Source organism: Saccostrea echinata, unplaced genomic scaffold (assembly GCF_033153115.1).
Source record: "Saccostrea echinata isolate AGI-Se365-2 ecotype Australia unplaced genomic scaffold, CSIRO_AGI_Sech_v1 ptg000033l, whole genome shotgun sequence".
Lineage (NCBI taxonomy): Eukaryota > Metazoa > Mollusca > Bivalvia > Ostreida > Ostreidae > Saccostrea > Saccostrea echinata.
In genome coordinates this window covers 12,193,723-12,208,716 of record NW_026889782.1, presented here as the reverse complement: position 1 = coordinate 12,208,716, position 14,994 = coordinate 12,193,723, and the positions used below count along the sequence as shown (strand labels likewise).

At 33.7% G+C, this 14,994-nt stretch overlaps 1 protein-coding gene across 1 annotated transcript; it reads left to right on the top strand.

Moving 5' to 3' along the window:
- Window positions 1-4,105: 4,105 nt before the first annotated feature.
- LOC133198132 (ankyrin-2-like) lies at window positions 4,106-5,884 on the top strand. The gene has a single exon (XM_061334275.1). The coding sequence runs from the start codon at window positions 4,106-4,108 to the stop codon at window positions 5,882-5,884; it is 1,779 nt and encodes a 592-aa protein (XP_061190259.1).
- The last annotated feature ends 9,110 nt before the right edge of the window (window positions 5,885-14,994 follow it).

The window sequence follows — 14,994 nt, the reverse complement described above, 5'->3', positions numbered from 1 at the left end:
ACACGGGATTCGTTTTACCTTGGAATGTACTATTTCATTACTATAGATTTTATACTCTAAAAGTCCAAAAAAGGGGGCGCCATCCCCCCCCCCCCGCTCGATTCTATACTGAACAAAATAAGTGAATGTCACGGAGTTCGTTGCTTAGCTGTTTGTTGATACATGTACTTAAAAATTCCAAGAAAATTTAAAATCACAAAATCTTACCAAAAATTAAACCGTACGACTTTTCAACATTCTATACCTCCATTACCAACTATAAAGTAAAGTCGAGGCTTTTTGACATCATAGACAGCTCTTCTTCACTAAAAATAAAACTCGTAAATTTACCTACTTGTCAATGGCCATTTGTAAAATTATTTTGTAAAAAAATATTCTGATTCTACCCACAAGTACTCCAAAGTTTAAATTTAAAAGATGCTTGAGTTTATGATTAACAATATCTATGTTGTTTTTGGAGATCAAGTCTTCAAACTATCCATCGGAATTTCGATGGGTATCAATTGCGCTCCTGTGCAGACCTGTGCAGGTTGTGGCCTTCAACTCGACATTTAGATATATATCGACGACCTATTATCAAATAACAATACCGACTTCCATTCGTATGTCAACTCCATATATCCCAGTGGACTTGATATAAAAGAAACCAAGTCCGACAAATCTTTTTCATATTTTGATATTTTAGGTTGCTTTGGTAATCTAACAACCACACTTTTTGTTAAACGGGATGACTTTAATTTTTCTATTCGTTAACTTCCCTCACGTATTTAGCAATATACCTTTAACAACTGCATATAGGGTTTGTGTCTCAAAATTGAATCGAAATTCAAGAGCAGGCTCTACGTACGACCAATGTCGAAAACGAGAAAAGATTTTGAGAAACAAGTTCTTGAAACAAGAATATAAATATTCCCTTCAAAGTCTTTTTTCCCAAGTCCTATGTTCTATATAATGACCTCTGTCAGCAGATACAATTAATCATTAAATCGAATGCTAACTGACGCTTTTCATACTAATTGTTATGTCATGATTTACACCATTAAATTTTCTACTGACTTTTCCGTTTTCCCGATCATGACAAGAAGCAGGTGAGACCGGTCGGCAGAGGATGCTCACTCCTCCATGACATCTGATCCGAGCTCTGATGTTTTTATGACACAGTACAGTTAAGGTGCGCAATGGAAATATCGGCAATTTTTGTGAATAAAAATATATTCTGAATCAGGATGGCGATTATTTTTAGTACTTTATTCATATCCGACAAATGTAATTATGGTTAATAAATAGATATTGAGGACAATCAGATTTTATATTAAGACTTGTCACGTGATGCGGCAGTCAAGTGATTTTAGCACATCTACTTGCAGTCTTGATGTTACCGATAAATTTCACTAGTGCATTGCATAACCAGGTTAAAATACTAAGTTTAGTATATTAATATTTTCAACACACTTTGTAGTTTCTGAAAAGTGCTGCAATCCTATATAGATTCTTCTATTACATTGTTAAAATCATATTTGTATGACAGCATGCTGTATTTTTGGCTGGTCAACGGCATTGAATATATATATAATTAATTCATTTTCAAGATTTCACCAGGGTTGCATCACTTTTCATATACCTTAATACTTCTAAAGTTTTTTTTTTTTTTTTTTTTTTTTTTTTTTTTTTTTTTTTTTATTTGTAAAAGCTTACTATGACCCATTGAGTGTATGCCCGTACACTAGATCGATTTATTAAGACCTTTACATAATCCTCCTATGTACTTGCATATGCATACAAATATACCGCAGTATCAATTAAATAGGATATGTACGGAAAATACATGAATAAAATCATTAAAAAGACATTGCAACCAAGTTAAGGCATCTTAAATATCTGTAAATAATATTTTATTTAATTATAGAATACATTTTTCGTTGTGAAAATATTACTTGATCCGCCTCTCACTGCATACAAACTTCGTCAAGTTTTACGAAATGACGTCACATCGACAAGTGCATCGCGATCAGTGACTTGTCTATACCTCGCTATGTGGGATTTAACTAACGACCAAACAACATGTTATAGTAAGTTTTGATGTAGTTTGATGGTATCCTACAGTTAAAATAGCAGATCATTTCATTGTGGTATTTTAAAGAATTGTTAGTTTTGTATGATGTCATAGTTAACATTTCCCGTAAAACTTAGCCTCCACCCCTTTTTTGTAGCCTTAACTGTGCTGCGGAGTCCGTGTTTGTTCTGCTCCTGATTTGTATTTTTTATAGACTTTTTAAGCTTGATTAGTGTTCTTTATCTCCATATTTGATTTCACAGTTATTAAATCTTTTATGCTTGACTACATTTCATTAAAAAAAAAATCAATTCAAAACATGTATTAAAAATATACACTTGGTGAAAATATCAGCCATGTGCACGCGTTGTTTTTCTTTTATTAGAAAGGGTTTGTCCTCCATCTTACCGCACAACCCTCGTATACTGTGTACAACGTCATCAACTTAAAAGTGGTGATATAGATTCAGAAAATTATTGTGTTGTGATTCGAAAATTTGGGTCATACCATCACGTGATTGTTCGAAATCAATTCAAATTGAGTGATAGATAAGTTGGTATAAAAGTAAGGACTATATTAATCAATTTAGAAATAAACAAAGATGATTATATGTTAATAACCTTACACTGGACTTCTCACTTTTTTAAATGATTACTAGAGACAGAATGACAAACATTAATTGGAAATTTCATCCTGAGATTTTTTCTTTCAGAAAGAAACACAAAACTTTTACAGAAATGGTTGTCAGATGACCATGATTTTGTTGAAGTATCTACCTTTCAGTCTATTGTCAAGAAAGTGAGAGAAAATCAGATATGCATCATAATAGGATCCTGCAACTCGGGAAAAACAACAACCATGCGTCATATTGCCATCTTACTTCAAAATGATTTTGAAGTAATATCCGTTTCGGATCCAAGAGATGTTATCAATTTTGGAAACCATGATGATATTCAACTCTTCACTCTTGACGATTTTTTTAACAAGTTGACTGTGGAAAGAACAAATATGGAGAGGTTAGATTATTTAGAACGAAGCATCTTTTATGCTCTTGGTGAGAAGTCAAAACTTATTATGACGTGCGACATAGACACATATCAATTTATGAAATTAAATGGCTTTGTGTTCTGTCCCGAGTACGTAGTTGATTTAGACAGTGAAGAGTATCGAATGAACTTGGATGAAAGACAGCACATTCTTGCTAGACATCTCAAAAACCAAACAAAATCAAGAGCCATTGCCGAAAATTTGTCGCTGATACGAGATATTGAAGAGTATCCAGTTTTGTGTAACCTTTTCAGCAAAATAGACGAGGTTAAAGATTTTCATTCATTATTTTTTACACGTTGGCGAGAATGTATCTCGTATATATTAGATAAAATGAAAGAGGATCTTAGTTTGCAGTATGCAGTTCTTGTCCTATGCGTATTATGCAGCTCATTGATGCCAGAAAAGTTAGAAGAAGTAGTGAATGAAAAATATCAAGTCTTTCTTGATTGCAAAGTGAATCACAAAGTACATTATAGAGAAGTAGGAAAGACATTATCTGAATTACAGGGGAAGTTTGTTATGATAAATGACAAATCTGCCTATGTTGTAATTCATACTACCCTTGCCGAAGAGATAGTGCTTCACTATGGACGCGACTTCCCTTCGACGATCTTATCAAATATGAGCTATTGCTTTTTACAAAGATGCCTACAAAGAAAAACGCATGATACAAAGCATGAATTAACACTGGCCAACTGTATAAGTAATATAGACATTAAAAGCTCTACTACCGTATGTCATCGCCTGTTCTCAAGCATAGAAAAAGGGGATCTACATTCTGTATATAAGAGCAAATTGTTATGTAACAAGACGATAAGCAAAAGATTTGTTCAATTACTCCAAAAGAAACCATTTGAAAAAATCACACATATGTTTTTGTCACCGCAGCCCTGTTTGACAAACGTTGCCTCTCATGTTATTCAAGATTATGAGCCAGGACATCATTCAAAAAATCCATATCAGAAGATATTCCAATCAACGTCTCGTGACATTACTGAAGACATGCTTCTTGCCGATCAGACAAAGGGCTATGATAAGTGGACTCATAATGTCCGTGGTATCAGTTGGGTCATCTATTATGGTCAGGATGAGCTGCTAAAATCCATTTTGAAGATTGCAAATGAAAACGGTATGGATGCCAGGGCAGTCCTATTTATGGGAACTACAACCACTGAATCTGAAAAGGAAGCAAGCAGGTTACTGGTTCTTGCATGTTATGGGGGCAATGAAGATACTGTAAAAATCTTGGTATCACATTTTAAAGCTATAGACATAAACAAACATTCAAAGCAACCTTGTACATCTGATGACTATCACGCAGATACCCCTTTAACTGCTGCTTGTCGACGTGGACATTTCCCAGTGGTCAAACTATTGTTGAAAGCTGGAGCAAATGTCAACCAAGTTAATGCTTTCAACGAGTCACCTTTGTGTGCAGCCCTAGAATCTAAGAATATCATTCTAATCAAATTTCTACTTGAGAGAAAAGCATCCCAAAGTTGGTCTACATTAAGGCCTACGAAAGAACCAATAGACATTACTTTCCTTAATGAATTAAGAAATGAAAAGCAAGATGTCGATACGTTGCTGCAGATGGCCTCTAAATCTGGCAATGTTGGCACTGTCAAGTATCTTCTAGATGGCTTGACAGATAGTGATAAACATTATGAATATAAAACTTCGTCTTTACTTCTTGCTATCAAACATGGACAAAGAAAGATAGTTCAAATATTAATTGAAGCCGGTGCAGGATCAAAGTGCAATTCAGCTCTTAATGCTGCCATCGAAGAGGGAAACAATGATATTGCTTTGGATCTAATAAAGCATTATAAAGTTTGCAAAAGAATGAAATCTGACTTGTCACCCCTCGTTCAGGCAGCTAAATCGGGAAATGTTACAATTTTTAAAGAATTGTTTATCAACTGTTCGAAGGTGGAATGTTCATATATAGCTGAAAAAGTTCCATTGCAAGGAGTAATACTGAGAGGCCATGTCGACGTTGCACTCATGCTGATTAAGCATGGAGCATATGCTAGCAAGGAAAATGCAAGAGAATTTAATCCATTATACATCGCCTCAGAAAAAGGCTATTCATCTATTGTATTTGCTCTTATTCACTCAGGGGCGAAACCTAATGAGCGATTAAAAAGGGGAAATAAGGCTTTTCCTCTTTATATAGCTGCTAAGAATGGTCATACAAACGTTGTCAAAGTGTTACTTAAAGCAGGAGCAAACATGGAAATGAAAACTAATGAAGGCTTTACAGCTCTTAAGATAGCAATATTGGAAAACAAACCAGATGTTTCAAGATGTTTGGTCGATGCCGAAAATTTGAAGGAAAACTTGCGGGGAAACTATCACCTTTTTGAGACCTTGCAAAGCTTTAGAAGAGCACAGTTTCATCTAAACGAGTTTGACAACATCGTTCCAAAAAGAAAAATCAATTTTCTTGTGCAAAATAATGGGGACATGATGGAAAATATCATATGTAAAGATTACATACATCTCAGACATATGATAGATCTTGGATTAGACCCAAATGATAACTTAGCAATATATGAGGATTCTTCGAGAAATACGTATAAGAAATCATTGTTATCCCTTTTCATAGATAAATGGCTCAAATCAACACAGAGAATAAAGAAGATAGAACTATTAGCCCAACGAGGAGCTAAATTTAATTTCCAAGATCTTCGCCAAATGCCAAGTTGTGAGTGTGATTCCTCTTTTCTGGATGTGATGAATGAGATTCGATGTCATATCAGAAGAAACTCTTTTTAATTGAACATACATGTTCAGAAAAAATAGTGCGTTCTGCACAAGTAAATCCTTCAACAATTGGACACAATATTTGAAAAATGACTGTGTATAATGGGATTAATGCGTTCTAAAATACGTTTATCATATTGCACTAAATGAAATGATGCCCGCTCATGATCTTCACAATTCAAGACATTTGTCAATCATTTTTAATATTATTTTCAAAACCTTAATTTCTTGATGTACTGTGGACTTCATAAGAAGTTAAAAAAAATAAAACTGGGCAGAGAGAGACACACCCAGAGAGTTGATGTGTAATTTTAAAAAAATGATTGATAGGTTGTTTCCTAAAACCCTAAATGAGAAATCTACAAACGCTGCGGTCGCCCGCGTGGCGCAGTGGTTAGAGTGTTTGTTCTAGAGTCGCGAAGTAAGGAGTTGATCCTTACGTCGCGGGTTCGAATCCCACTGTTGGACGTGGAGACCGGTCCTTAGGATGAGACCGTATAAACTGAGGTCCCGTGTCGCAGTAGGTGCTGGCACGAAAAAGATCCCTCACTGCTCAATGGCCGTAATTGCCGAGTATAGGACAAAATTTGCAGCTCTCCACAGGCAAGTGGTGGCGTCTCCATATGAGTGAAAAATTCTCTCGAAAGAGGCACGTTAAACAACATACAAACAAACAAACGCTGCGACCGCATTTCCCAAGACCAGAAAGCCAGCTGAAGCAAACACCTCTTAAGTAGAATGAGCTTAACACAAACAGCCGTGTAGCAAACGCTAATTGTAATTGTAATAAGCTGTAATTGTGTATGTTTTCTTAGTCATTAAAAGAAATCATTAATTATTAAAAATTTGATTACATGTTACGTAATTTAATGATTACATATAAGTTTAACTTACATAATATATGTTAATTCTCTGTTACTATTTATCATTTATTTTTTAATTGAATTACGCTAGTATATGAAGGAAACATTTAGATGTTTTGAGAAGCCAAAACCTGTGATACAATATGACGTCATAGTACGCGACTCGACGTCAAAGTCAGCATGAATGTTTTACCAATATTTGTGTTTGAAGATTTAATTGAAGACGTGAAAATCTAAAGAATTGTACACACATAAATAGATACCAAGTATTTAAATATTTGTGTTATACATGCCTCTTGAGTTAAATAATCAGATCACTGACGTCATCAATGTTCGCCAACTATTGGAGGAATTAACATGAAGTGTAACACGAATTTGGTCAAGAAGGCATGTAAACAGATATGTAAACGGGAGTTAAGGAGCAAAAACGTGAATATTGCTTGTGATTTAAAAGGAATTGAAGTTTGTATGCTGTTTTATTTCATCAATTGTGAGAGATCTTAGTGTAGAAAATCAGTTGTTCATTTATCCTGGTCTGTTTTCCCTCTGTCATTCCGCACAACAAAAACGCAATAAATCAACTGTGCGGATACTTTGAAACTTATTTTTCTTTAGATCGAAATTACCCATTCTATAATACTTGGAAAGTACTGCTGGAATCATGGGTTAAAACAGTTTTGAGAAATTACCGAACTGTATGTATAAAATGCAAAACAGCAGGTAAAGTTTACATAGAATATTTGGAATAATTATTTTATTGACAGAACTAGAGGATTCTAGCAGCACTTTTTATGCATCATTTGACCTTTTTCAGTAATATTTTTTTAGTTACATAAATGACTAAACCCCAGAATACTGTTGTTCTGTTGACTTTTGGTTAAGGAATATTTTGCTATTGATAGCGTAGTAGAAGTGCATTGGTCATCAGACATTCTGAAGTATGTATACAGTTATAAATAATATTTTGTTTTACCGATGGCTTTGATAATTTGTAATAGTTACATTTTTTAAAAAAAGTTTTAGTTACCAATGAAATGAATTAATTAAATGCTTCCTTAAAATATTTGCGTTGGATTCAAAAATTCAAAATTTTTTTTTCATTTTTGTTAAGAGGTATACACAGGAAAGTATTTTGATGTCATGAAGTGCATTTTTAATATACTCTAATAGAATAAAAACTTATTCGTTAACATTAACACATACCTTGTTACGAAGTGAAAGCCGGTTAAACTTGACCTTTTGCACTAAGAATAAAATCTGAAATATTGATTGAAAGTACTGCTGTTTAAAAATATTATAAACATGACAGTATGATTTATTTAAATACATGTTTCAGAATAGTATTGATATATTATGTTTTCTTACATTCAAGCCATTTATTTTCTCTTTCTCTGTTTCATCTAAGAAAAATACTACAGTAAACTAAATTTAATTATAGTTTTCTATAGCTACATTGTAACCATAGTAAATAAAAGTTTCAAATTTATCACTATGGTAAATCAAAGTTATCAAAATTATCACTATAGTGTCATAGTGATCACTATAGTAATCAAAGTGTCAATGTAAGAACTATGGTAAATCAAAGTTTGATTTATCACAACTGTAGATAATGCCCTGTCATCTCAATTAATTGTTGATGTCTTGTATTTCAAATAATTCCATGCACATTTCAAGCAGAACAGTTTGTTTTAAATTTTATTTTTAGTGATTCTTTTTGAAACCTCATGTTTTTTCAATGACTGCTACTGGGTAAACATTTTAAAAATGAATATTGTATGTATTTTATTTGGCATTTTTTTATATTAGTAAATCACATTTCATTAATAGCATACAGTACATCAAACAAGATGTATCGAGTTATTATCTTATTTACAAGGATATGAAGTATATTAGATTGATAATCATAGTAAATCAAAGTTTTCAAAGCGATCAATAAAGTATTTCAAAGTTTTCATAGTTATCACTTTAGTAAATCAAAGTGTCAAAGTTATCACTATAGTTAATTATAGTTTTCCATTGTGTCAAAGTTATCACTATAGTCAACTATAGTGAACCATAATGAACTATAGTTAACTAAAGTGTTTTTTTTTTTTTTTTTTTTTTTTTTTTTTTTTTTTTTGTAAGGGATAATATGGCGTCGTTGATCACCCCAGGACTTTTAGATTAAAATTCTTGACAAGGGCAAATTTGAACTTGGGTTGTGACTTCAAGGGTTAAGACAAAAAGTAATGGTATGAACTGTGAATATCGGACTGGATAGTTCAGTCGTAAGAGCACCTGACAAGATTAAACCTCCGGATTCTTATCGTACATGTAGTGAGGACAAATGAATTTTGCTCTGCATTAATAATATAGGCCTTTTGCGTCTAGTGAAAGTAGTGAACGTTTTATTTGGAGGTCCATTGTATATATGTTTAAATTTTGTATTCTTCCTAATTTTGTTATTTGAACATTGTAAAAAATTAAACAATAAAAGGATGTTCGAGGTGTCGCATCGAGTGGGGCCATCTTTGTATATCAAAAAGTATTCAAAGATAGACAACACTGTCGTGGGATCACTGTTATTGTGAATGTGAGAGATAACTCTAGTGTGAGGTCTGATGCAGTAATAACTTTTATTCACGAGAAATGTGGTATTGGGTCTCTATGCCCGTGTGCTGAAGTTTGGATAATTTATATGATATTACACAATATCTGTTGGAAGGAATAAAGGTTAGAAATAAAGTTTTTCAGTGTAATGAACTTGTACAATCAACAATAATTGTCAGTTTTCTCCATCTACAAGGTAACATTATAGGTAAAAAAATAACAAACAAACACGGAATGCAGTGGAAGTTGAAATATTATCGCCTGGGAATTTACGATTTTTTTCCAGACACGACCTTAGCGGTTAGTACTAGATGTAAGAGTGAAACACCCTCCAATATGTTTTTGTTCCCGTATACAAATATGGATTGTTAGCTTTGGTATTTTCAAGTCTGATTAATGCAAACATACCAAAAAACGTGACTTAGGCCTAGCTTATCAGCGTCAAGGAAAACAATGTCTTGTAGCTTGACAAGATTAATCAGTCGCCAGTGTCCCGGTGTCCATGTTATGATGAATTTGCCTCACTGAAATCAAAGATATAATATTTAGCTAATTGTATGAAGTTTATTTTAATTTCTAATTTTTGAATATGAATCTTTGGATATGAAATTAAGTGGTCTGTCTTCATTTCTTTTCATATCAACATTCATTCAGCATTATATAACCCAACACTGTGCCGCTTCTTAAATCTTTCACCAATAAAATACCGCTTTTCACAAACACAGAAATGCCAGACAAGAATGTGCTCATCATTATTGATCATTATTCGCTTTTGCAAAATATTCCCTTAAAAAAGAGAACCCTTAAGCAGCCAAATTCAAAGTGTAACAGTCGCCCGCATGGCGCAGTGGTTAGAGCGTCTGCTCTAGAGTCGCGGAGTAAGGAGTTGATCCTTACGTCGCGGGTTCGAATCCCACTGTGGGACGTGGAGACCGGTCCTTCGGATGAGACCGTATAAACCGAGGTCCCGTGTCGCAGAAGGTGCTGACACGAAAAAGATCCCTCACTGCTCAATGCCGTAAGTGCCGAGTATAGGACAAAATTTGCAGCTCTCCACCGGCAAGTGGTGGCGTCTCCATACGAGTGAAAATTTCTCGAGAGGGACGTTAAACAGCAAACAAACAAAGTGTAACAGCTTTTCAAGCAGATATACATCTTGCGCAGCTTCGTCCTAATATACGACGGGCAGTAAGTGCAAACTTTATGCATTCCTGTCTGATTGGTATTTATTAGATATAAATAGCAACTTAAGACTCGCACAGCACGAAAAAAGGAGGGCAGTAAAGTGTTTTGCTATAGTCATTCTTCCTTTAGATGCCCCCCCCCCATTTGTTGTACGGTAGCACATTGGCAATTTCCAGGATTTGGACAGTAAATTAGCTTTTTTGCTTGTCAGGTAAATTTTAGAAATTGCCTCCCCCCCCCCCCCCTTAAATTTTGAAACCGTTGCTACGGACTTTACCTTAAAACAAACTTCACTGAAAAATGAAAAGGGTACAATGTAAGTACGTGATTTAATCTTCTGTAAAGCTCATCTGATTTTACAGAACTTGACCACGTAAGCAACGCACATTATTTCCCTGTAAAATTCTAAAATTTAATTTATTTCTTACTTACATGAAAAATACAAACAAGAATAAAGGAACATTATCATTAAGAAATATTGCATAATGCTTTGAAAAAAAAGGACATGTTCCCTTGGTTAATCAATATAACATTGAAACAAAGCAGAGCAGGGTATTTATGTTATTTAGACAAGATGCATCTCATTATAAAAAAATATAGTCTTTTGTCTACATTTTGTATAACATCATATACAATATTTTTACTTTTTAAAAAACTTATCAAAACAAATCCCTAAATATTTAAAACTTCAGAACATTTGATAATATGTCCAATATACCGAATGTTCAAACTTTTTAACATTCTCATGTTTTCTTGGTGGACCAAATAAAATATATTCTGTCTTGCCTAAATAAAGCGACAATTTGGTATCAACTAACCATGAGGGAGTTTTTCTCCACAAACACTTCCCAGTCCTGTGCAATAAGGAAATAATCTACTTTTGCATATTAACACAAATCATCAGCATATAAAATTAATTTAAAGCATTCAGTAGTCAATGCTGACAGACATATCATTTACATTAAGTAAAGATAACAGAGGGCCTAAAATTAATTAAAAATAATAATTATTGAGTAAAGAAATTATGAAATGCTGTTGACTTAGTCTTGTTGCTATCTATAGCTACGAGGTAGATAAGATTTTAAACACATTTTATTTATGGGTCAACAGTATCAAAACCTTACATGTAAAACCAACATTACAATGCCTGTAAATAGACCTTTAGAGGTAATGCTTCTAATTAATTCTAACATATGTACTAAACAAATATCTGTCGCAAAAGTTATTTCTATAATTTGACTGTTATGAATACAACAATTGATCATTGATTCAAAAATTTTAGGGTGGAAAATGGGCAGATTTTTTTCAGAATCTTTGACATTTTACGTAGTCTACTGACGTGCGTATAATCAGCGACTCCAATTAATTTTTTACGACGGGATTTGACTCTCATCATTTAAAAGTCTTCTTGGACACGACCAGTAAACATTGAATGCATTTACAGTAGACGATATAGCAAAAAAAGAAAAAATCTTTCAAATATATTACTTCTTTATTATTAGAATCAGTACTTTTTTTACATTAAGGTTTCTGTCGCCCGCGTGGGGCGGTGGTTAGAGCGTTCGCTCTACATTCGCGGAGTAAGGAGTTGATCCTTACGTCGCGGGTACGAATCCAAATGTTGGACGTGGAGACCGGTCCTTCGGATGAGACCGTATAAACCGAGGTCCCGTGTCGCAGTAGGTGCCGCCACGAAAAAGATCCCTCACTGACAATGGCGCTAAGCGCCGAGTATAGGACGAAATTTGTAGCTCTTCACCGGCAAGTGGTGGCGTCTCCGTATGAGTGAAAAATTCCTGAGAGGGACGTTAAACACCAAACAAACAAAACAAAACATTTAGGTTTCTTATTTCTTTTTACATAAACGTTTTAGACATAGTTTGAGGTAAAATCTTTGTGTTTTTGTATTTTTATCTAAAAAGAACTGTCTGAAGATTCTTGATGTGCCGCTAAATATATATGAAGAATTAAGTATCTTGCTTACTAGTATTGCCGTTATAGTAGTTAAAAAATTAAAATAGTCTGCTATAGCCATTCCATCATGGTGTATAATACAATCATAATATTTTCACTGACTTTTGTTTATGTTTGTATTCAATGTAAAATTATGTATTTATTTGGTGGAAACACCCCTAGAGACCAGGAAAGCACATTAATCAACAGGAAATGAAGACAAAAATTTAGTTCATTAATTCATAAGTGGAATCAAAGAATTAAGATGTACAAGTACAATTTTGGAGACGTTTTTTAGTACAAGTCCATGTAAAAATCAATTAAAAGGTGATCAATACACTGTAGTCCACACATACAGTACCAACCAGACCCAACCTGACACAAAGCAGTCCAAGAGCAATCCCGGGGACTGCTTTCTGGGACTGCTAAAGCAGTCTCAGAAAGCAGTCCCACAGCGGTCCAAGAGCAGTCCCAGCGGTCCCAGAAAGCAGTCCCAGTGGGCGGAGTTAATTAATTTAATGGGCGGAGCTTACTCAGAAATGAGATTACCAAAAAACAATGTAACTATAAAAGGCAGTTGAAATTGATGATCCATTTCTTTCTGAGCAGTATCAATTCTCATACGACAGTCATTTTTTAACTGTTAAGAAAATCACACAACACGTATAGAAACAAATAATAAACATTGAACAAAGAAGACGTTCTCACCTATAAATAACATGAATATTTAAACACAGTTTTGTGGTATATTAATTTTTCACCAAAATAAATCAATTTTTAAATTACTGTGATTGATATTGGTTTCCATATTTATTTATATTTTATTATTTTTTTTTTTATAGATAATTAAGCTTGAGTTATTTTTTTTCTATCAAAACTAGCTTTAAATAGGCCTTATAATTATACAGCAAGGCCGATTTCCATGCTATACTCTGAATGCAGTTTTCTTAAGTACTGGAGCTTTTGAAAAATTCTTTGTGTATTATATTTCAGTCATGATTATTTTCACTGACTTGCCAATTTAATTGTCGTTAAATTATCTGTGTAACAGAAAACAATAATACTTTTATTATATAAACGTTTGACTGTACATCTGTAAATCACGCGAATGGAACCCTCAGATTATGTTCAAAATTAATTAATCCCAAAATAAATTTATACACATTTATTGAAACGAAGATTTTTTGCAGTACATAGATTGAAATTAGTGTCATTGTTGACCAGCATGTTCAGTGATGTGTAACACTGATACCCAAATAACATGCATTGACATTCTGCTAATCATGCCCGAAGGCGATTGAAACTTCAGGTGTTGACACCATTTTATACATTTGTATTGCTTTTTATTAATCTGCCAGGAAAACACAAACAAAACAAATAAAAAATAAGTCACAATTCCCAATATTTTAAAATGTTAATAAATTTACTCTTTTAATTACTTGTTTATAAATCAAAAACAAATTCATAAATAAATCCCCCAATAATTGTTCACAAATATAATTTTTTAAATGACTGAAGAATGGTAGAATAATTTTATTTCATGGTCATTTAATAAATTATTAGGTTTTATTTGAGGGCGGTAAAAATAGCATGGAATGCTCTTTTTTAGCATGCATATGGTTTTAGCTTTTTCAATTTAAAAACAATCCAGTACAGTACGTCCCTCTGAATGTCTTATTGTAATGACAAGTTTGTTTGTTTTTAAATAGTGCTAATGCAAACTTTGAGTACATTCCGTAACTTGACAGCATTAATTAATTAAATAGGCCTCGATATTTTTTTTTCAAACACCTGTATTAAAGTTTTAATTAGCATTAATTAATTAAATAGGCCTAGATATTTTTTTTTTTTCAAACACCTGAATTAAAGTTTAATTTAAAGGATAAAAGTCATCTCCTGACTTCCCTTTTGACTACTTTCATTTTTAAAAATTAATTCTAGACTACAATTGTGTAAATTTACAGCCCCTGAAGACAATTAGTAATTACATGTATATCTATCTCTACTTATTAAAATGTTGTAAAACATCCTTGTTTTTTTTTTTATTCTTTATCTTAAACACCTCTCTGCTGAAAGTAAACAAAACAACAACAGGGAGCCTGCAAATTCAGAATACACAAGGGGCGGAGCTATCATGTCACTCAGAACCTTTTTCATGCATGAGTGAACAAAGCAGTCCCAGAAAGCAGTCCCAGGGACTGCTGGGACTGCTGGGTCTGCTTTCTAGAGCAGTCCCACAGCAGTCCCAGAGCAGTCCCACAGCGGTCCCAGAGCAGTCCCACAGAGTCCCAGAGCGGTCCCAAAGCAGTCCCGGGGACTGCTTTCTGGGACTGCTTAGGTGTCAGGTTGGGTCTGGTTGGTACTGTAGATTTCTCTTGCACTATGATCCATGTATGTAAAATTAAAAATGTCTTGGATCATGGTTTCTTTAGAAACCTGGCCAAAGAAATTTCCCTAGCAACCAGTCATTTTTTCAATCTGAATGGACAAGAAATCACTTATCTTTAAAGCTTAAAATTAAATTTAAATACT

What these genes read in the sequence shown, in the direction of transcription:
- LOC133198132 (XM_061334275.1), top strand. Translation starts at nt 4,106, where the DNA reads ATGCTTCTTGCCGATCAGACAAAGGGCTATGATAAGTGGACTCATAAT.